The sequence below is a fragment of the Balaenoptera physalus genome (genome assembly GCF_965194825.1).
Source record: "Balaenoptera physalus genome assembly, chromosome: 9".
NCBI classification, from domain to species: domain Eukaryota; kingdom Metazoa; phylum Chordata; class Mammalia; order Artiodactyla; family Balaenopteridae; genus Balaenoptera; species Balaenoptera physalus.
In genome coordinates this window covers 44,169,727-44,192,733 of record NC_138888.1, presented here as the reverse complement: position 1 = coordinate 44,192,733, position 23,007 = coordinate 44,169,727, and the positions used below count along the sequence as shown (strand labels likewise).

General features: G+C 37.9%; 1 protein-coding gene across 2 annotated transcripts; it reads right to left on the bottom strand.

Annotated features, from left to right (window-relative positions):
- Positions 1-895: 895 nt before the first annotated feature.
- On the bottom strand, positions 896-14,735 carry FAM162B (family with sequence similarity 162 member B). 2 transcript variants are annotated; one of them, XM_082475471.1, is made up of 4 exons: positions 14,045-14,735; positions 13,785-13,896; positions 10,304-10,412; positions 896-1,905 (listed from the first exon to the last, which is right to left on the bottom strand). In XM_082475471.1, exons 1-4 carry the CDS (start codon positions 14,214-14,216, stop codon positions 1,807-1,809), a joined length of 492 nt encoding a protein of 163 aa, XP_082331597.1. In that variant the 5' UTR covers positions 14,217-14,735; the 3' UTR covers positions 896-1,806. The 2 variants fall into 2 exon arrangements, with proteins under 2 accessions (XP_082331597.1, XP_082331598.1); XM_082475472.1 differs by having other exon boundaries at positions 13,785-13,893; positions 14,045-14,471.
- Between the last annotated feature and the right edge of the window lie 8,272 nt (positions 14,736-23,007).

Below are 23,007 nucleotides of genomic sequence, written 5' to 3'. Positions count from 1 at the left end.
AAAGATGTTTTAAAAAATATTTTAACCAGGATTTTTAGTTCAATGCTGGATGACTTCTCTGGAAATCTAGTTTTCCATCTAACCAGAAAAGGAAATCATCACATCTATCCTTATAAACATTTTCTTTGAGGTTTTCTATAATATTTAGAATATCCCAGGAATCTTCAAGCAGAGTGTCAAAGACTTCCAAGGAAGTATACAGAGTAAGGTATTCTTAAGAAAATTGATTTCTAGATCTTTAAACTTTATATATACTCTTTCCTAAAATTGACCTGTCTGAGAATAGACTGTGGTCTGCTGGTTCTCACCTCTTCTCATAATCAACTTTGTACTGTTGTGCCCCCCAAAATATCAATACTTCTCTTCCATTCTTGATTCTTATTCATGCTTTACTCCGTGGTGTAAAAGCCTTCTGCATGACAGGTGGGTAATTCAGAACACACAGCTCCTGAAGGGGAGTCCCACAAGGGCAAAGACAGCCCCTGTGCAAAATGCTACAGCAGCCAATGCCTTGGTTCATCCAGGGGGTGGACTCATAACAATGCTTCCTGCCTTCTCTATCTACCTTAGAATTGAACTCAGAAGTGAGATTATTGTCAGAGGGATGCGTATCACTGTCATTTTCAAATCAAAGTGAGACTTTTTCTAACAGAAAGTCAGTCTAGGTTTGATTTGACTTATTAGTTTGACAATGAGGACTGGCTTTGTCCTGAAAATTACAAAGCGGACATCCTCCATAAATTGAATGAGCTAACTAGGTAGCTTCAGGGTTATGATGGAAAATATATTTAAAGTACATTTAATACACAATAAAATGGAAATTATATCATTTCAACTAATTACATGTATAATTTTAAAATTATAGATGCCAAATTAAAATGTGTGAGGAGATATATAGTTTGTAAAGATGTTTTAGGGCTTACTCAAGTTTGAAGACCATTGACTCATACCATTTTTATTTCTCTAATGTTTTTGTCTTTTTTAAATTGCTTTTACAATTACTGTTTTAGTACTTTTATCATTTTAAAATAGGTTTTGAAATTCATACTTCTCAGTTTATAAGACTTTTTAAACCTGTTTCATCTAGTTGCAAACTATGAAAAGAATACCCAGAGGGACTAACCAATCACCAAATACAGTAGAACTTTGGTTGAAAATTAGTTTAGGTTTTAAAGAGCCCTTAGTGATTTAATTCAACAATGTTTTAATGACATGCACAGAATGCTCATTTTAGCATTATCTTTAGTGGCCAAAAACTGGACCAAATATTCAGATAAACTGCGGCATATTCATACAATGGAATACTATAACACAATAAAAATGAACGAACACATGCTACAATCTGTGGATGAATCTCACGATATAATGCTGAGTATAAGAATTCACACTCACAAGTGTACATTGTGTAATTCTATTTATATGAAGTCTGAATACAGGCAAAAATAATCTATGGTGATAAAACTCACAACGATGGTTATCTGTGGAGGGTAATGACTGACAGAGGGCCGAAAGGAGGCTTCTGAGGTGCTCTTGGTGCTGTTCTACATCTCGACCTGGGCAGTGGTTATACAAGTGTGCTCACTATGTAAAAAATCTATCAAGCTGTATACACTTTTGTGCACTCTCTGAATGTATGTTATACTTCAACAAAAGTTTACTAAAAAGTAGAAATAAAAAAGACTTTGTGGTTCTTGTTACCAAAATAAAACCTTGGCAAGTATTTTCTTAAATAGTCTCTTTTACCTATCTTTTATTGTTGCTGATAACAGTGATGATGTCCTGATGATCACTTTGTCAGTTAGACCATCATTTAGCCTTGCCCTGTGCAGCCAACGCAGCTTCTTCACGCCACTTTCCCTTCTTTGCCAGGTTCCAACTTGTTAAAGATTCGTGTCGTTCTGCAGCCTGCAGAAACAAGCGAACAAATAAAAAGCAAAGCATTTTGACGCTCTGGAAGAATTTGTGTTTTAGATAGAGAAACATAGGAAAGACTCTATGAAAAGGAGAAAAGTAACTTAAAGCATCTATCACACATAGCATTTGAGAAAAATGATCCTTTGGTACAGAAAAAAAATTTACTTCGGTTGCTAGAGTTCCAGTCAACAGGACAGCTGATATCAAAAATCTGCCCTCACCCTCTCTTGGCACACATAGATATATTTGTTGGATAAAGAGTTAACAAATATATTTTCAAATACTTAATGAAGCTCAAATTCAAGAAAGGGAAATCCTCAGGTACCAGACATGGAAAGAACGAAAAAGGCATGAATTGCTGGGGAATGAGAAGGACTGAAACCATGATAGAAGGAAATGCCTTCAGACAGGGACATTAGGGGAAAATATTGGCTTTAACAGCTGTGGGCTGGGAGTGGAATATCTACACCAACAGACGTGTTCAGGATTTGGATCTTGGGCACAGAGCTGAGGTATTTCTGTGAAATGACTAAAACTCCTCTCACCAGCCCGAGGAACTGGCAAGGAAACTAGGCATTTATCTGGGGAAAAATTTACCTGTGAAAAGAAAAGATAATTAGCATTATGATCAGGAGGAAAGAACGCTAGCTAGAAAATAGACCTGAGGAAATAATCTAAATGCAGCACAGAGATAAAGGTGAAAAAATAGAAAAGAGAAGTTAAGAGACACGGAGGACAGAATTAGAACTTCCAAAATATATTCTTTTTTTTTTTTTTTTCCACATCAGGATACTGAGATACCAAGGGGGATAAATGACTCACCCACAATCATACAACTAATAAGTGCCTATATTTTAGACTATTACGAGCTCATTTTTTAAAACATCTTTATTGGAGTATAATTCCTTTACAATGTTGTGTTAGTTGCTGCTGTATAACAAAGTGAATCAGCTATACATATACATACATGTATCCCCATATCTCCTCCCTCTTGCGTCTCCCTCCCACCCTACCTATCCCACCCCTCTAGGTGTTCACAAAACACCGAGCTGATCTCCCTGTGCTATGCGGCTGCTTCCCACTAGCTATCTATTTTACATTTGGTAGTGTATATATGTCCATGACACTCTCTCACTTTGTTCCAGCTTACCCTTCCCCCTCCCTGTGTCCTCAAGTCCATTCTCTACGTCTGTGTCTTTATTTCTGTCCTGCAACTAGGTTCATCAGTACCATTTTTTTTAAATTTTAGATTCCATATATATGTGTTAGCATATGGTATTTGTTTTTCTCTTTCTGACTTACTTTACTCTGTATGACAGTCTCTAGGTCCAGCCACCTCACTACAAATAACTCAGTTTCATTTCTTTTTATGGCTGAGTAATATTCCATTGTATATATGTGCCACATCTTCTTTATCCATTCATCTGTCGATGGACACTTAGGTTGCTTCCATGACCTGGCTATTGTATATAGAGCTGCAATGAACATTGTGGTACATGACTCTTTTTGAATTATGGTTTTCTCAGAGTATATGCCCAGTAGTGGGATTGCTGGGTCGTATGGTAGTTCTATTTTTAGTTTTTTAAGGAACCTCCATACTGTTCTCCATAGTGGCTGTAACAATTTACATTCCCACCAACCATGCAAGAGGGTTCCCTTTTCTCCACACCCTTTCCAGCATTTATTGTTTGTAGATTTTTTGATGATGGCCATTCTGACCAGTGTGAGGTGATACCTCAATGTAGTTTTGATTTGCATTTCTCTAATGATTAGTGATGTTGAGCATCCTTTCATGTGTTTGTTGGCAATCTGTATATCTTCTTTGGAGGAATGTCTATTTAGGTCTTCTGCCCACTTTTGGATTGGGTTGTTTGTTTTTTTGATATTGAGCTGCATGAGCTGCTTATAAATTCTGGAGATTAATCCTTTGTCAGTTGCTTTGTTTGCAAATATTTTCTCCCATTCTGAGGGTTGTCTTTTCATCTTGTTTATGGTTTCCTTTGCTGTGCAAAAGCTTTTAAGTTTCATTAGGTCCCATTTGTTTATTTTTGTTTTAATTTCCATTTCTCTAGGGGGTGGGTCAAAAAGGATCTTGCTGTGATTGATGTCATAGAGTGTTCTGCCTATGTTTTCCTCTAAGAGTTTTATAGTGTCTGGCCCTACATTTAGGTCTTTAATCCATTTTGAGTTTATTTCTGTGTGTGGTGTTAGGCAGCATTCTAATTTCATTCTTTTACATGCAGCTGTCCAGTTTTTCCAGCACCACTTATTGAAGAGACTGTCTTTTCTCCATTGTATATTCTTGCCTCCTTTATCAAATATAAGGTGACCATAGGTGCATGGGTTTATCTCTGGGATAATCTTACTGTTTTTGTGCCAGTACCATACTGTCTTGATTACTGTAGCTTTTGTAGTATAGTCTGAAGTCAGGGACCATGATTCCTCCAGCTCCGTTTTTCTTTCTCAAGGTTGTTTTGGCTATTTGGGGTCTTTTGTGTTTCCATACAAATGGTGAAATTTTTTGTTCTACTTCTGTGAAAAACGCCATTGGTAGTTTGACAGGGATTGCATTGAATCTGTAGATTGCTTTGGGTAGTATAGTCATTTTCACAATATTGATTCTTCCAACCCAAGAACATGGTATATCTCTCAATCTGTTTGTATCATCTCTAATTTCTTTCATCAGTGTTTTCTAGTTTTCTGCATACAGGTCTTTTGTCTCCTTAGGTAGGTTTATTCCTAGGTATTTTATTCGTTTTGTTGCAGTGGTAAATGGGAGTGTTACCTTAATTTCTCTTTCAGATTTTTCATCATTAGTGTATAGGAATGCAAGAGATTTCTGTGCATTAATTTTGTATCCTGCTACTTTACCAGATTCATTGATTACCCCTAGTAGTTTTCTGGTAGCATCTTTAGGATTCTCTATGTATAGTATCATGTCATCTGCAAACAATGACAGTTTTATTTCTTCTTTTCCGATTTGGATTCCTTTTATTTCTCTTTCTTCTCTGATTGCTGTGGCTAAAAATTCCAAAACTAGGTTGAATAATAGAGGTGGGAATGGGCAACCTTGTCTTGTTCCTGATCTTAGTGGAAATGGTTTCAGTTTTTCACCATTGAGAACAATGCTGGCTGTGGGTTTGTCTTATATAGCCTTTATTATGTTGAGGTAAGTTCCCTCTATGCCTACTTTCTGGAGGGTTTTTATCATAAATCGGTGTTGAATTTTGTCAAAAGCTTTTTCTGCATCTATTGAGATGATCATATGGTTTTTCTCCTTCAGTTTGTTACTATGGTGTATCACATTGATTGATTTGTGTATATTGCAGAACCTTGCATTCCTGGGATAAACCCCACTTGACCATGGTGTATGATCCTTTTAATGCATTGTTGGATGCTGTTTGCTAGTATTTTGTTGAGGATTTTTGCAACTATGCTTATCAGTGATATTGGCCTGTAGTTTTCTTATTTTGTGACATCTTTGTCTGGTTTTGGTATCACAGTGATGGTGGCCTCGTAGAATGAGTTTGGGAGTGTTCCTCCCTCTGTTATATTTTGGAAGAGTTTGAGAAGGATAGGTGTTAGCTCTTCTCTAAATGTTTGATAGAACTTGCCTGTGAAGCCATCTGGTCCTGGGCTTTTGTTTGTTGGAAGATTTTTTTTTTTTTTTTTTGGCTGTGTTGGGTCTTCGTTTCTGTGCGAGGGCTTTCTCTAGTTGTGGCAAGTGGGGGCCATTCTTCATCGTGGTGCGCAGGCCTCTCATTGTCGCGGCCTCTCTTGTTGCGGAGCACAGGCTCCAGACGCGCAGGCTCAGTAGTTGTGGCTCACGGGCCTAGTTGCTCCGTGGCATGTGGGATCTTCCCAGACCAGGGCTCGAACCCGTGTCCTCTGCATTAGCAGGCAGATTCTCAACCACTGCGCCACCAGGGAAGCCCCGTTGGAAGATTTTTAATCACAGTCTCAATTTCAGTGCTTGTGATTGGTTTATATTTTCTATTTCTTCCTGGTTCAGTCTTGGAAGGTTGTGCTTTTCTAAGAATTTGTCCATTTCTTCCAGGTTGTCCACTTTATTGGCATGTAGTTGCTTGTAGTAATCTCTCATGATCCTTTGTATCTCTGCAGTGTCAGTTGTTACTTCTCCTTTTTCATTTCTAATTCTATTGAGTCTTCTCCCTTTGTTTTTTTGATGAGTCTGGCTAATGGTTTATCAATTTTGTTTATCTTCTCAAAGAACCAGCTTTTAGTTTTATTGATCTTGACTGTTGTTTCCTTCATTTCTTTTTCATTTATTTCTGATCTGATCCTTATGATTTCTTTCCTTCTGCTAACTTTGGGGGTTTTTTGTCTTCTTTCTCTAATTGCTTTAAGTGTAACGTTAGGTTGTTTGAGATGTTTCTTGTTTCTTGGGGTAGGATTGCATTGCTATAAACTTCCTTCTCAGAACTGCTTTTGCTGCATCTCATAGGTTTTGAGTTGTCGTGTTTTCATTGTCATTTGTTTCTAGGTATTTTTTGATTTCCTCTTTGATTTCATCAGTGATCTCTTGGTTATTTAGTACCATATTGTTTAGCCTCCATGTGTTTGTATTTTTTACAGATTTTTTCCTGTAATTGATATCTAGTCTCATAGCCTTGTGGTAGGAAAAGGTACTTGATATGATTTCAATTTTCTTAAATTTACCAAGGCTTGATTTGTGACCCAAGATATGATCTATCCTGGAGAATGTTCCATGAGCACTTGAGAAGAAAGTGTATTCTGTTGTTTTTGGATGGAATGTCCTATAAATATCAATTAAGTCCATCTTGTTTAATGTATCGTTTAAAGCTTGTGTTTCCTTATTTATTTTCATTTTGGATGATCTGTCCATTGATGAAAGTGGGGGGTTCAAGTCCCCGACTATTATTGTGTTACTGTTAATTTCCCCTTTTATGGCTTTTTGCCTCATGTATTGAGGTGCTCCTATGTTGGGTGCATAAATATTTACAATTGTTGTATCTTCTTGGATTGATCCCTTGATCATTATGTAGTGTCCTTCTTTGTCTCTTGTAATAGTCTTTATTTTAAAGTCTATTTTGTCTAATATGAGAATTGCTACTCCAGCTTTCTTTTGATTTCCATTTGCATGGAATATCTTCTTCCATACCCTCACTATCAGTCTGTATGTGCCCCTAGGTCTGAAGTGGGTCTCTTGCAGACAGCATATATACGAGTTTTGATTCTGTATCCATTCAGCCAGTCTATGTCTTTTGGTTGGAGCATTTAATCCATTTACATTTAAGGTAGTTATCGATATGTGTGTTCCTATTACCATTTTCTTAATTGTTTTGGGTTTGTTATTGTAGGTCTTTTCTTTCTCTTGTGTTTCCTGCCTCGAGATGTTCCTTTAGCATTTGTTGTAAAGCTGGTTTGGTGGTGCTGAATTCTCTTAGCTTTTGCTTGTCTGTAAAGGTTTTAATTTCTCTGTCGAATCTGAATGAGATCTTTGCTGGGTAGAGTAATCTTTCTTATAGGTTTTCCCCTTTCATCACTTTAAATATGTCCTGCCACTCCCTTCTGGCTTGCAGGTTCTGCTAAAAGATCAGCTGTTAAACTTATGGGGATTCCCTTGTATGTTATCTGTTGCTTTTCCCTTGATGCTTTTAATATTTTTTCTTTGTATTTAATTTTTGATAGTTTGATTAATATGTGTCTCGGTGTGTCTCTCCTTGGATTTATCCTGTATGGGACTCTCTGTGCTTCCTGGACTTGATTGACTATTTCCTTTCCCATATTAGGGAAGTTTTTGACTATAATCTCTTCAAATATTTTCTCAGTCCCTTTCTTTTTCTCTTCTCCTTCTGGGATGCCTGCAATTTGAATGTTGGTGCATTTAATGTTGTCCCAGAGGTCTCTGAGACTGTCCTCAATTGTTTTCATTCTTTTTTCTTTTTTCTACTCTGTGGTAGTTATTTCCAGTATTTTATCTTCCAGGTCACTTATCCGTTCTCGTGCCTCAGTTATTCTGCTATTGATTCCCTCTAGAGAATTTTTAATTTCATTTATTGTGTTGTTCATCATTGTTTGTTTGCTGTTGAGTTCTTCTAGGTCCTTGTTAAACGTTTCTTATATTTTCTCCATTCTATTTCCAAGATTTTGGATCATCTTTACTATCATTATTCTTTTTCAGGTAGACTGCCTATTTCCTGTTCATTTGTTTGTTCTGGTGGGTTATTACCTTGCTCCTTCATCTGCTGTGTATTTCTCTGTCTTCTCATTTTGCCTAACTTACTGTGTTTGGGGGTCTCCTTTTCGCAGACTGCAGGTTCGTAGTTTCCATTGTGGGAATAATAGTCAGAATGGAGTAAGAGGACATATTTGAAGTGATAACAGCTTAGACTTTTTCAGAAGTGAGGAAAGCTATAGGTCCTCAGACTGAAGAACATACAAAGTCCTTAGCAGAAAAAATAAAAATAGATACTGATGGAAGTCTAATATGCATCTCACATTCAGTATATCCGAAATAGAGGACTTGACATATTTTGCCTGTCATGCCTATCAGTTCTTTCCCCAGCCTTAGACATCTCAACAAATGGCAGCACCATCCATCTAGGTGCTCAAAGCAAAAACCCAGGCTTTTTGATGTCATTCTTCCTTTTTCTCTCCTCTTCCCACATTGAATTTACCACAAAATTCTATCCTTTTGACCCCCAAATACGTCTCAAATTGCTAACCATTTCTCCATCTCTATATGACACCATCTTATTTAGGGTACATGCATTAATTATTGAAAATGAAAGGTGAATTGGAGAGAGGCAAAAGAGACAGAGTGAGACCATTTAAAAGATACTGCAATAAACCAGGCAACAGATGGTGGTTATCTCAGACCAGGGTGATATCAAGAGAGATGGTGAGGAGTGGTCCAATTGTGCATATAGTCTTAAGTGGAGTCAACAGTATTGCTGGTATATAACGACTTACTCATGAGCAGTTGGAAAGATAATAAAATAGTGAGTACCTGAGCAAGGCCATTTCAGATGGGGTGGTCACGGAAGCTCTCACTGAGAAGAATGAGAATGAGTCAGCTACAGTAAAGTCAAGAGAAGGAGGGAAAGCCTAGAGAGAATAAAGGGTCTGATGCATTAAAAAACAAAAAAGAACTAGTGTGGCTGAAGCATAAGGAACAAGGGAAGATGGTATGAAACACGGAGGGTCCAGGTAGTATCAAAATCCAATCTATCATTTAGGAGCTAGAGAATCACCAACTGGGTAGACAGTCATTTTATCTAGGATAGGTTACAAACAAGAGATGATTGAATTTCTTTAGTTCTATGTTTGTGTTCAGCCCAGCAAACATTTAAGAAATTTTCCATTTGATGAGAATAATTTCAAAGCATAAGCTCTTTGCCAAGCCAACAGAAATGAGTAGACATGTATATAACATCACTAAGCTCAGAAGACCCAGTCCCTGTGTGAATTATTGGGCTCAAATACTCTTGAAAACCTGAGAAGTAAAGAAGAGCAGGATCATAGGACTAGGCAGAATGGTCATTGGCTAAATGTGCCTAGAGAGTGACGATGGATCCAGGCAAACTATTCTGTGTGATGTGGCTGCCAAAATCTATTTCCAACTCTGGCTGTGTTACTAAAATGCAGTGTTCAAAAACAAAGAAGTTATAATTGCACTCTAAGGGACTCAGTTGCAGGTATCACAATGAAGAGGGACACTGATAAACTGGAGTGTGTCCAGAGGAGACCTCAAAATAGAGGAAAGTTGTTAGGGATGGAGAAATTAAGAGTAGAGAAAAGATGACTCACAGAGATGTATCAGATATCTCCCAATATTTGTGGGGCTGCTCTTCATGGTAAAAAGTGATCAGCAGATGAAAGAATTTGGGGAAGCAAGAAGCAAAATTAGACAGTAATTAGCTCTTAATTCCCCTCTAGAAACTACATATTGGAGATGACAAGGAAAGGGCTTATACACAGGATACAGGCAAACTAGCCCGCCTTGGTCATCATTTCCAACTTTTGCACTTCTACGTATTTCATGATTCTATGCAATAGCTAACTGAGTTCAAGATTTAAGGAATGATGTAGTCTGGATAACTTTCATACAACAAAATTCCTCCTGTGCAGATTTTAACCATGTTATAAACTGTTATTTTTGTTTTTGCTTATCTTATAAATGGAAACAAACTTCTGTCCCTCCTGTCCGTATAGTTAATTTGTTGACTCAAATTTCCATGAACAATGCTGTTTCCAGTATGATAAATAAATGCGCGTGGCTCAAGCTGTCTGAGATGAAATTGTTCTTACATTGAGAAAACAGCAATAATCCCCCAAAGGAGAACAAAGCTCATAATCCTTCTTAAAATTCACAAGTCTATCTTTACTTTACAGAGGTACTCACCCTTTTGGCTGACGCTATCACTGCAAAGCAGGCAATGATTGTGAGTCCAATCATTACGTAACAAGCTTTCACTCGCGCTCTGTTTCTTGCAGCATCTATCATTTCTGGCCTAAACCAAGATGTGTATTCTGTTAATTATATTAAAGCAATATGATTTTCCAACTGGCATAATAAACAATGATTTTTTATGTAAATATTCCAAAAATGTCCCCGAATGCAAATGGCAGATGTGAAAGATTTCCAAATGCTAGCCCATTATCTTACCGATTTCAAGTTAACAGGTATTTATTCAGGCCCTAAATAATGTTAGCCACTATGAAATGACAATGCAGTATATTTAGTTTCTAACTGTTCAAAATATAACTACTAGAGATTATGACCTGACTCTCCATCATTTTTGTTTCACTGACTTGGATAAAAGTAAGAATTAATGCCTATGTATGTTTATGACTCATGTTCATTTGGCCCCTGTGTTATTAAGTGGGCTTTGTTTTCAGTTTTGAACAGGTTGTTTTTGAAAACTTATTTTCATCATTTTGGTTTTTCACTAGCCTCCAAATCTCTTCTTGCCCCCTCCCACCCTGACGCCATTAAAGAGACTATTATACATTTTGTGAGGATGACTCTTATTATACTGCTATTATACATTATGTATTTTGTGAGAATGTCTATTAGGGAAAGGGTGTTTCCTTCGTGGCTTCTGCATGAAGTTTTCAAAAGAAGTGATCAAAATCACAGTAATTTGTTGAAGAAAAGACAAACACACCTTCATTTTCTTATTATTCTGAAATTTTATATGCTTACTTGAATACTGCATAGTCTTATTTATTAATAAAGTTATATGCAAGTTGTCCAGATTTTAGCAAAGTAGTGTTACAAAAGTAATCATGCCTGTAGGCCTTTATGATAAAATAAATTTTAACAAATTGCAGTAATATGAAGTGGCAGTTTATAAATACATATAATTAAAGAATGACTTTTGAGAATGTATTCAGCAGTATTTTTTATCTTTGTCAAGTTTAAATAGAATGTAGTCACATAAAAAATGAATTCCAGGAAGACAATTTGCAATTCTTCTTAAAAATGAAAAATTTTTTCTTTAACTTTCCACTAGTTGAAAGAACACAGAAAACCAATATCTAGCCTGCTTTCCTCAGATTTTAGGCAGATTAATGTAAGTTTTAAGGTAGTTGCAAACAGGTGAATTTTAGCACATTATTAGATTATACTTGTTGTTGACTTTTGTTCCAGATGGAACCTGAAAGATCTGATCTTTTTTACCCATCCATCCGGCTTTGAACAGCTATACCAAATTAGTTTAACACTGAAAAGAAAAGAAAAAGTACAGTCATTATTAAATACATTAGTGTATGGTCCAAAAATTATAGGTCACTTAATTATATGTCCATTAAAAGCATAAAAGTGAAAGCTGTTTATATTGTAAATCTAACACTTAGCTTAGGAGACATAGCTCTCCTAAATAGCAATGCTTTTAAAAAATTATAGAAAATAATAAAATATTCAAATACTTTCATGTTTTCAACCCAAAACTACAATACTTTTCCTAGGCACCTTGCTCAAAGTTAAATTCTTCTGTTTAGAATATTTCTTTTTATTTTATTTTATTTTATTTTGGCTGTGTTGGGTCTTCATTGCTGCATGCACGCTTTCTCTAGTTGTGGTGATCCAGGGCTACTCTTTGCTGCTATGCGTGGGCTTCTCATTGCGGTGGCTTCTCTCATTGCGGAGCATGGGCTCCAGGCACGCGGGATTCAGTAGTTGTGGCACACAGGATCAGTAGTTGTGGCTCACGGGCTCTAGAGCACAGGCTCAGTAGTTGTGGCGCACGGGCCCAGTTGCTCTGTGGCATGTGGGACCTTCTCAGACCAGGGCTCGAACCCATGTCCCCTGCATTGGCAGGCAGATTCTTAACCACTGTGCCACCAGGGAAGCCCTATAATATTTCTTTTGACTGTGATCCTGGGGAAATTAAATTATTTCTGTAAAGTGGTTCTCTTCACATATACAGCCATGCTAAAATGGATCTAGGTTCTCTTGACAAGCATTAATTTACAATAATGCAGGTTCTTTAAATTTTTGATTACTCTGTTGTGTAGCACTAGAATTCAAAATCCAAAAACACTGAGGATGGTCTTTTTAAGCTTTTCTGGGGCTAATTTCTTCTTTGGGCTAAGTCTTTAGTTTAGAGGCTATAAATCTCAAGGAAAACGAAATTTGCTTTATAATATTAAAAAAATCTTCGTGGTTGAATAAATGCTGAAAACAGAATTCAAATTCCATGTGAATTCAAATTCCATGTCCATTCCTCATTAAATAATTTGATATAAGAAAGGAATAAAAATGTTTGAGAATTCATTATTGAATGAACATTTCCCACCATATTTTGTTTTCCATTTATTTGAGATGCTTTTGGTAACTAATAAATTCACAATCAATAAAAGTGTAGGCAATATGCACAGAACAAGATGTAGGCCCAGTTTCCATTATCCATTCTAATAGGCATTGATTACATCATATGAATATAATATTTGAACATTTGAAATCCTTATTTGATTTTATAGTTCTACTCTCCCCTTTTTTTGAGATCAGTTTAAAAAGTAGTAGATTGATTTTATCCTTAGTTTCCTTCCTTTCCTTCCTTCCTTCCCCTTGTAACCACTGCCTTGTAAAGTGCCGGGAAGATTTTTGGGCTTTGCGTAAACTGAAGCTGTAGAATGATGGTTCTTACAGGTTACATTTACTTTTTTTTTTTTTTTTTTAACATATTACATTTACCCTGGAGTTGAAGTTGTCAGCTTAAGTTTTATCAAGCGAATCTCTGTCCTGGGTTTGGGATGAAGAGTCCGGCGACGCTGATGTGCCGTGGGTCCCAGTCCTAGAAAACCCGTACTCAGAGGGCTGCAGGACCGCGTACACCAGGCATCTCCCACCCAGAAGAGGAGGTCACATGGATGTGGCTTCTTCCCAGAGCCTCTCTAGCCACCCCACGAGCCATGATGCTTCCTTGGGTGCTTCAGGGAGCCACCCTCCCCCCGCCTCCCCTCCCAGGCCAGAGCCCCTCTCCCTCTCAGCCACCCGGGTGCACGCAAGGACGGTGCCTTCTGTTGGGCCTAAGTATACTCCACTGTCTCATGGCCCGGAGCTCCCTGGGGGCGGGTATCTGAGCGACGGTGGAAGTGCCCACTGAACTTCTGGATTTTCACCCGACTTCAAGAACCTCTCTGTAAGCTTAGCTTAGCTCCCACAGCCCAATCATGGAGCTTGGCATTTAACCGCACTCGGGGGGCGTGGGTAAATTCCTTAAGGTGGTAGGTATTACTGTGAAGACCTGTGTGGCTCCGCGGCCGCCTCCGCTCCAGGGTGCGCGGAGGTCCGGAAGTGGATGGACCCCGAGCCCCCCAGGCCCGGCGCCGACCCTGCCGGGCGCACGCAACCCGGGCCGGGCACAGGCCACACTTACGGAATCCGAGACGGGATCTCCTCCATCGTTGTGAAACGCCCAGTCCATAGCAGGATTTTCCTGTCGAATTGCGACGGCTTGCGCTCAGCGGGGACCCTATGGGCCTTCCCTGCTGCGAAAGCGACGGGGATGTACGGAGGCACCGAGAGACCGACGGCACAGAGACCAGCTCACGCTCACGCCTCCGTCCCCCAGCCCCGGCTCCTCGCCCGCCCCTCCGCGGACCCCTCCCTCCCAGGCCGTTCCCAGTCCCTGCTCACAGGAACCCGGGGGCTCCGAGCCGCCGAGGGCCCCGCCGCCGGAGCACTGGGGGTGACCGGGGGGCCGGAGAGACGTGACGGGCCGCCGCGCGGCTTCTGGGGGCGCTCCCGGGGCGCAGCGGGGGACGCGCCCCGGGCGGAGGCGCAGGAGGCGCCCGACGGCGGCGAGCATGCTGCGCCCTGGTACCCCGGCCGCAACCCAGCCGGAGCCAGGGACCGAACTCCCGGTTCGCCTGCGCCGCCCCGCGCAGCTCCCAGGGGAGCCCCGGATGCGCAGCCGGAGTCTGTCGTGCGCCCCCTGGGCTCCCGGCCTCCGCCCCCAGCCGGCGACCCGGGACGGGGGCTGAGTCGGTCGACAGGCGGGGCCCGGGAGCGACCTGACGGCGGGACTACTTTCCTCCTGAGGCAGCTCCGTGCCGCTCGCTTTAAAGGCGTTTCTTGGTGTGGAGTAGAAACGAGTTTCCGGCAGAGCTTTTTAGCTTCCACTGTTTGGTGCCCAGGAGAATAAACCTAAACCCTCTCCTCCGGAGAAGGGCAACAGTGAGGCCTTCAAGTTCAGGTCGCTTCAGATGTTTACCAAGTAAGTGTCAGGACTTTCAACGAACTTCTGATTTTCCCATGAAGAGGTTTTCTGAAGTTAGGTCCTCGCCCCGCTCTCCACTTCCGTCCTTTTCTCTTTTCCAGGTAAAACCACCTCAGTTCCTACCACTGGTTTTCTCTCCCTCTTTATTTCTTAGACCACAAACTCTTCAAACTCCCTTCAAAGTGAGCTTTTTTTCTATCTTCCCTCTCAAAAAGAGGGGAGAATCCACTTTTCTCCGGTATCTAAATGGGAACAGGGACTCAGAGAAAGGGCCTGTAGGAAAGCTGGCTACTCCGAAGGAATCTACTTATCCTACTTCCTCATATTCCAGGGACAACAGACGCCAGCTGAGTTAAAATGCTCTCCAGGACCCAGCCCCAGGCTAGCGCGCCCTCCTCCCTACTGTCTCTGCGGTCCTTTCCCAGCACAGACACTGCCCGACTTTTAGTTGGATCCCAACATATTTTTTTTCTTTCCTAACTAGACTGTCAGGCTTTTGAAGGCAAGATCTCTGTAACTCCGCGTCTTTCACGTAATGGCGTTTTAACAAAAGACAGATTCATATCTCAGTAAAGAAATATGCATTTAGAGACACAATTATGGAGGAACCATGAGCTTTGCCTTCACACTAAGGTTTAAACCCCTAGTTGGTGATTTAAGGGTTGCACAATTGTAAGCAAATCATTTAAGTCATTAGTCTTGGTCTCATTTGTAAAATAAGAGTTGCTTCCTTTCAAGTTCATTCATGCAACAACTACAAAAAAACCTACTCTGTGCCAGCTACTTCTCAGAGCTGGGCATAGAGCAGTGAACAATGTCAAGTGGGGATTAGTAGATAAAGAAAAAAAAAGGATGAAAAAAAGTAAGCAGGCATGGGGTGGACGCTATTTAAAAAGGATGGTTAGAGATGCCCCTCTAAATGTGCCTGGTACATTAATAACACTTCAAAGATGTTTCTTTCCCTTCACATTCTTTAACTAGTCCCCAAACACAAGGGCATTTTAATTCATGAAATCTCTTGTAGGGAACTGTAGGAGGCTATGAGCTCCCTAAGGGTGTAGCTGAAACATTGGCACTTAGTAGATACTTAATTTTAATCTGTTAAATAAATGAAAAAATGAATGAAAATCTTCAATAATGAAATAGACTCTATCTGGGCTAGTTTAAGGAAAGGTTGAATACTTGAGGACATGCTGCATGATGAACAGAATGAATTCCTACCTGAAAAAGTATGTTGCCGTAGATAATATTTGATGGTTGCAGGAATATGCTACTTGAAAATTCTCCCATTATTCAAATGTGTTGTTTTCTCCTTTAATATTTTATTTTTCTTCACATCACTGAAAATACCCATAGAGTTAGAGAAAAACATCTGTGTGAAACAGCCAATCGGTAATAGTTCACCAAGGAATATTAAACTAACTAAATAAGTTTATTTTCCTGGAGAGAACCAAATGTCAGGTATCTACACATGATTTTCTATCTCAAGCTTCTCTATCATTGCAGAACCACAGGGCAAGAGAATCGTGGCTTATGTCATGAGAGAAAGAACAGTTTGCATTCTGTTCTCTGTTCCTGATGCGATTAAAATATCACTATTCGTCAGTGTTCTACATTAAAAAAAAACCACACAGTTGCATGAGAGATGTTTTCTTTAGCTCTAGAATTGGAACAACAGCCAAAAAAAAAAAACAAAACAAAACAAAAACTCAAATCAACTTCTAATAGAAGAAAAGCTAATTATATTCCTTTGTTTCTTTTAAACCAGGACAGTTCATTTGTTCATTGAACAAATGTTCATTAAATGTCTCCTATGTGCTGGGTACTGTTCTGGGCTCTGAGGTTACAGCATAACAGGTAAGCATACAAAAATCTTTGCTCCTCACAGAGTTTATTATTAATCCACAGTGGTTTCAGTTTACACGTTCCATACTATGTTATTTCTCAGTCCAACGGTTCATCTAATTTGCATATACTATTTTCAGTTTTGTTCCTTCAAGGCTTGTTTTGATTAGTATGGTTTATGTTCCCATTTTCCTACAGTTAATTTACTTACTTCTTAAGATATACTGCTATAGCTAGGAATAATTTTTAAATAAAGTGATTTCATAGATTAAGTGGAAAGTGTGGTAATTTAAAAATTATTATTATTTTTTATTGTTGAAAGCTAGTGTGTGCTCTGCACTGGGCTAAGGCAGGAAATGCAAAGATTGCTGCAGTCCCCAAGAAGTTCCCAGTCTGGCTGGCACTATATTCCCTCATCAGGAAATGCCTTGCTCCCAAAGGAGGAGCTGGGAGGGACCTTAACTAACTTGCTTTCCTATCCCCTACTAGTCTGTCTGTAGGGAAAGTTCTAAAGTGACAGTTTCCCTGCAGACCCAGCTTACAGTGGTCTCCAGTGGTTCCGGCAACCTTATCAAGTGGGTGGTCCAGGCAAGCGCCTGATTACCTGCTAGGTACTAAGCATGTGCTGAGGACATCAGCAAAATCTCAAAATGAGATCTCAAAAACCAAAAAAAAGATCTATATACAGCTCTTCATGTTATTCCTTTTAAATCCCATTTTCATTGCTGTAGTTCAGTCTTTTATTCTCTCTCAACCATCTATTGTAATGACCTCCAAAGTATTTTCCTCTTCTCTGGTCAGTTCTTTCTCCAATCCTTTCTCTGCCTAGCTTCCAGAGATAGTTTTCTAAAACATAGATGTTATCGTATAAAACTTTCATGGCGCCAATCTCTTCCCTATTTTTTTTTCTAACCCTGCACCCCATATCCCTATCCACAGACTACAAAAACGACCCAGAAAAAATTTTATAATGAGGCAGGGAGGACTCTTTCAAAGTCTTCTGCTTTGATATTTTGCGTAGTCTGGTTCAAATCTATGCCCTTGTCATATCCCTAGACATTTAAAATGTCACTAAGCACAGGTAGGTAGCTTACATTGAATTACTCTGTGCTAATAGTGATGCACAACAACTGTCAGCTAACATCACAGTTTAGTTCTGGCTTGTATAGCTGGGTAGGCACTGTGTGTGTGACCAGTGCTCATCAGGGCATGGCTGAGTTCTGACTGGTTGAGTTGCTTATTGTCCCATTGTTCTAAACATTAGTCTGAAAAATATATTCAGAAGAAACCAGGTTGGATTAACTGCTCCTGCACTGATCAAAACCCTTCATATTTTCTAATACATAGCTTGTATTCGTTCTAGAAATAGCAAATCTGAAATATATGCATATTTATGAAGTACTATTTATGCAAACTGCCCCCAGGACAGTGAAGAGGCATCTGCAATGGTCATGTCTCTCACATTCTTTGGCTGAAAGGTTATTTTTGTAGCCTACTTGAATGTCTATTAAGACTCATATATGTCAGATTGTGTGTAATTGCGCATCATTTTTGGTGGAGCATCCTCTGGCTCCCATGATCAATTTCAAACTCCAAAATTCCTAGTAACAATCTTGTATGACAAAGTGAGGATTTTATGGTCCCCAACACTGAATTTGCTACAGACTTTTCACCCTTGAGGCACAATGATGACTTCATGTGGTTCAAATCTGTATCCTGCAATAGCCTTTTATGATGACTTGCCAGTGCTTCTCCAGCTCTGCGTCCCACGCCACCCTCCTCATACACGTATAGGGAAGTGGTCTCGCAAAATTAATCCTACCCATTATAAGTGTACAATATAATACCTTACTTATATAGTTACAATTGAAGAAGGGTTGTTATTTCATAATCATGATGTGAATGATGCCACCTCAGATTCCCTCAAGACAATTACCTCTTGTCCTACATGCCTTCATACAGTTCTTCAGTTTCTTTCAGCTGCTTGTCTCTCTCTTGGTTTATGTGGTCATGTTTTCTTGGAGACAGGGAACTGGCCTATTTGAATGTTTTCCCTATTCAGGAATTTAAAAAATCAACTTATCAAAATAATTTTCTTTTTTCTCTTCTGAACCTTTTTACTTGGGGCTACTTATACCTATTTCTAATTTCCAATGTGAAGTCTAATAATATCTAGGCATAGCTAATTAAGAGGACAGAGTCTCAGGTGTTTTTTTTTTCATATTTCTCCTTTCACGACTATCTACAAATGGACACTTAATTATTATTTACTATTTATGATCATGATAATGAACATTAACAACAGAATTTGTTAAGGATAATTGGCAGGGCACTAGTACCACAAATCATTTAAATTATCAGAGCTCTCCAACAAGAGGTCTGGGTTGGGTAAAAAACCCAAAATCTAGGGAAATTTTTTAAGATTAAGACTGTATAGCGTAGGAGAGAGAATGTTATAGAGGTTAAAAATCAGCTATTATTTGTTCATTATTCCTTCATTCTTTCATTCAACCAGAAAGTGTAGATTAAACACCTTTTCTCAAAAGCTTAGTACTACAAAACATCCAAGAGTTATCCCTGCTAGGCTGTCCAAAAATAAAGCATTAAAAATATCAAAAACAGCTGTCTCCTTGAATATATACTTGTTATAGGAAGGTCCATGTGTACTTTGACTAAATGCTAACTCTAAAACAAAAGAATTTATGACACTGACAGGGTGAAACATTGATTTAATAACAAAGTTCTGTTTAGATGATGCAAGAAAAGGTTAAATAGAAATGGAGACATAGGTACCTAAATGTTAAATAGTCTTTACTTCTGTTACAAACATCATGTTCTGAGTTTGAAGTGTTTCCTAGCTTCCTCTAGTAGTCAACTAAAATCTTGAAAGCTAGTTCATAAAAAGCTCGACTGCTCTAAGAGTCCATTAAAGCACTTGCTAGTTGTGTCAGTGTTTTATTAAAAAATTGAGTTATAAGGCCAGAAGGGAGTGACATGACATATTTAAAGTGCTTAAAGAAAAAAAAAAAAAACCTATAACCTAGGATACTCTACCCAGCAAGGTTATCATTCATAATTGAAGGGGAGAGAACAAGCTTCTAGGGCGGGAAGAAACTAAAAGTGTTCATCAATACTAAACTGACCTTACAGAAGTGTAAAGGATCTTCCTTAAGTGAAAAGGGAAAGGCTACGACAAGAAATATTAAATGAATGAATAAATGGTGAAAAAGTTTTAAAATTTTTTGTGAAGATTTTGTTCATATGTATTATAGTTTGAATATTTAGGAAGAAAGAGCAATTTCTATAAGAGCAATTTCTATACTTTTCTCCAAGGAAAAACATGTATGTAAGTTGAAAATGAGGGATTATTGCCCTGCCAAAATTAAAAGTTGTAATTTTTTTGGAGTCAATTTAAAAGTAACTTCTTTGCTCCTAAGAATATATTTTTACATTACCATTTCTTAATTACTTTATTTGGTAAACTAATAAAATATATATTTTAGTTTAATGCTTGTATTCATTAGTATTGAATTAAACAGAAACATCTATATAAGTGTTTATCATGAAGCTGTTCTAAAAGTGTTCCATGAGGGTCCTACTTCCTGTTATACTATTGACCATAAATAAAAAGTTAAAATATAATTGCCCACTAGGTGGCAGCAGTATCCCAAATTGTTCTACGAATACACACCTACAGAATAGGGGAGTTTTCCTAAATTCTCGTGATACATGTGAAGAGGATGAGTTCTGTCCCTGCCCTCAACTAGCTCACAGTCTGTATTCTGCAGCTCAAATATATGTACTTTCTGTTTTTTTTCCTTTCCTTTTGGTCGTTAAAAATTCTAAGTATAGACTATTCTCAAGTATCAGAAGAAAAAGTGAGTTTAATATAGCCATTTTGCCAGTGTGGAGTCTGAGCTACCAAGTGGTTATGTGATGTGCCTGGAAGCAAATTATGAGCTTAGTGTCACAACCCCCAGCCCCCAAAGGTAAATCTAATAGACATTCTATGATAGTTTTTCTGCTAAAAACATATGTGGTTTCAGGCATTGCTTTTTTTCATGATTTTTCTCAGCCTCCAGACAATTAAATTAATTGTCAGCCTCCAGACAATTAAAACTGGATTAGATAGCAGCTGTGCTTTAGGGCATCCAGTTCACATTTATTACATTTACTTCATAGTCTACTTTCGCCCTAACTAGTGGCAATAGAATTGCAAGTTGATGGGAACAATCTTACTCTTATCATCTGTACATTTCAGTATACTCCATTATGATATTTAAATATATAACATATTATTAAAATAACATTAAAGGGAACATAGAATTATCCCATATTCTCACATCCTGAACACAAATATTTTCTATTTCTCTATGCTTCCTTAGAATCTTTATATCCACATTTATACTCTAAGTAGAGTACCCATAACATCTAAAACTTTTCACTTATTAGATCATAAACCATTTCCATTTTGCAGCTTTATCTTTATATTTAGTTATAAAGAAATGTTATAATTTATTTTATTTCTATGGTGGACGTAGGTTGTTTCTAACTTTACGTGTTGTAATTAATTACAGAATATATGCTGTTCTGGATGGGCTTTAGTTCAGATATTTTGTTTAATTCTATCTCTAAATATGTACTCTCATGTTTTTCAAAACATGTGTTCTGAATTTGATTCCCAACTCCTGTCAAGAACCATGTATATGTGTGTTGTGTGTGTGTGTGTGTGCGTGCACACACCAACAGTTTTACTCTGGGAAGTTGACTTAAGGAAATAGTTCAAACACACAAAAAATGTCCAAGTAATCCAATGTTATGATGTTTCTTCGTATGTTAGCATAACTTTATTTTTTGTAACTAATGCTTTACTTTTTTTTTTCTTTTTGCATTTCTATAACCAAATAACTGACATAGAGTTCATTTGGGGTATAAGTTTTAGATTTAAGTCAATTTTCCCTATACAGCACTACAATTATCCCTCTCTGTTTATTAAATAATATTTACTTTCCTGAAATTATGTGATTCTTATTTTACTGAATGCTTAAATATAATATATAAATGAATTTATTTGGATTTTAGAATTCCATTTTATTTATGTTTGTTTTTGTTTCAATATTGCATCATTTAATTATCGTTACTTTATCTGGAAGAACCACTGACTCCTGGCAGTTCTCCCACCTTTATCATTATTATTCTCTTTTAGAATGTTCTTTACCACTTACTTACTATTTTTATTATATAAAACAGCTTTTCATGATTTTCATTGCGATAATACCAAATCAGCAAATGGGCTGGTTAAGAAATTATTTTTCTTAAAATTTTTATTCTGAAGTAAAACATGCTCATTGTAATTAAAATTCAAACAGTAATAAAACATAGAAAGTGAAAGTCTGCTCAATCATGTACCCTTTAGAGGAAACTAGTATTACCAGTTAGATACTTGTCTTCCCAATCTTTATATATAGTATGTATACAAACATTATACTATTCTGCAACTGGTTTCCATCATTCACAATAGATGGCAGGGCCTTTTAGTAGCTGTTCGTATAAACTTACTTCACTTTTTCAAGTGGCTGAACAGTCTTTTATTGAACAAATGTACCATAATTTATTTAGTGAATTCTTTATAGACATTTAACTTGTTTGAAGTTAAAAATTGTTTTATTCTTATAAGGATTTTTACAAGGAATATCATGTATTTCTGTGTAGTTGAGAATTTATTTCTGAGGTCTAAATGTTCTATCAGGAGAATTGCTAAGTCAGAGACTGTCTTCAATTGTGATAGATATTGACAAACCAGGCCTCAAAAAGTTGTTCTGAATTACTGTTTCATCTACAGAATATAATAATTCCTATTTCCAAACTAGTAAATTTAACAAATTTTGAAGGTCCAAGAATATCTTTTTCTAGTTGGGTAAACACTGTGCGGAACACACCCTTTCCTCTTGTTCTGTATATGTTTTTGACTGACCCACTGGAGAAACAGGTTTATGATTCTAACTGATACTTGGATGGCTGTAAGATTATTTAATGTATCTCCTTAAAAGTTTAAGCATTTTAGGTCAAAGGCATGAAAATGAGTGTTGATATACAACTCTGGAAACCTTTTCTCTCCCTAATTTGCAGTGTATGTGGATTTGTATGGCATAGCAGCTAGTTGGGGTGTCTGAATTCACATCAACTTGGCCACCAAATAGCTGTGGACTTTCGGAAAGACACTTAATCTTACTGTTCCTTAAATTCCTCCTTGGTAATAGTTACCGGCCTCACAAGAGTGTTGTGAAAACAAATAATAACTGTGATGAGGATAGTAATAATATTTTCAAATAGTGATTTATAGCTTTCAAAACACATTAATGTGCATTATCTCTGTAGATCTTTATAGTGACCTTATATGGTAGACAGAACAAACATTTTTGTCATCATTTTTTCCACATAAGAAAACTAAGGCACAGTTAAGATGTGGTAACAATATCAAGGAATGTTTCTTTGAAAAGTTAATGTTACTACCACAGACAAGGAAACACATAAG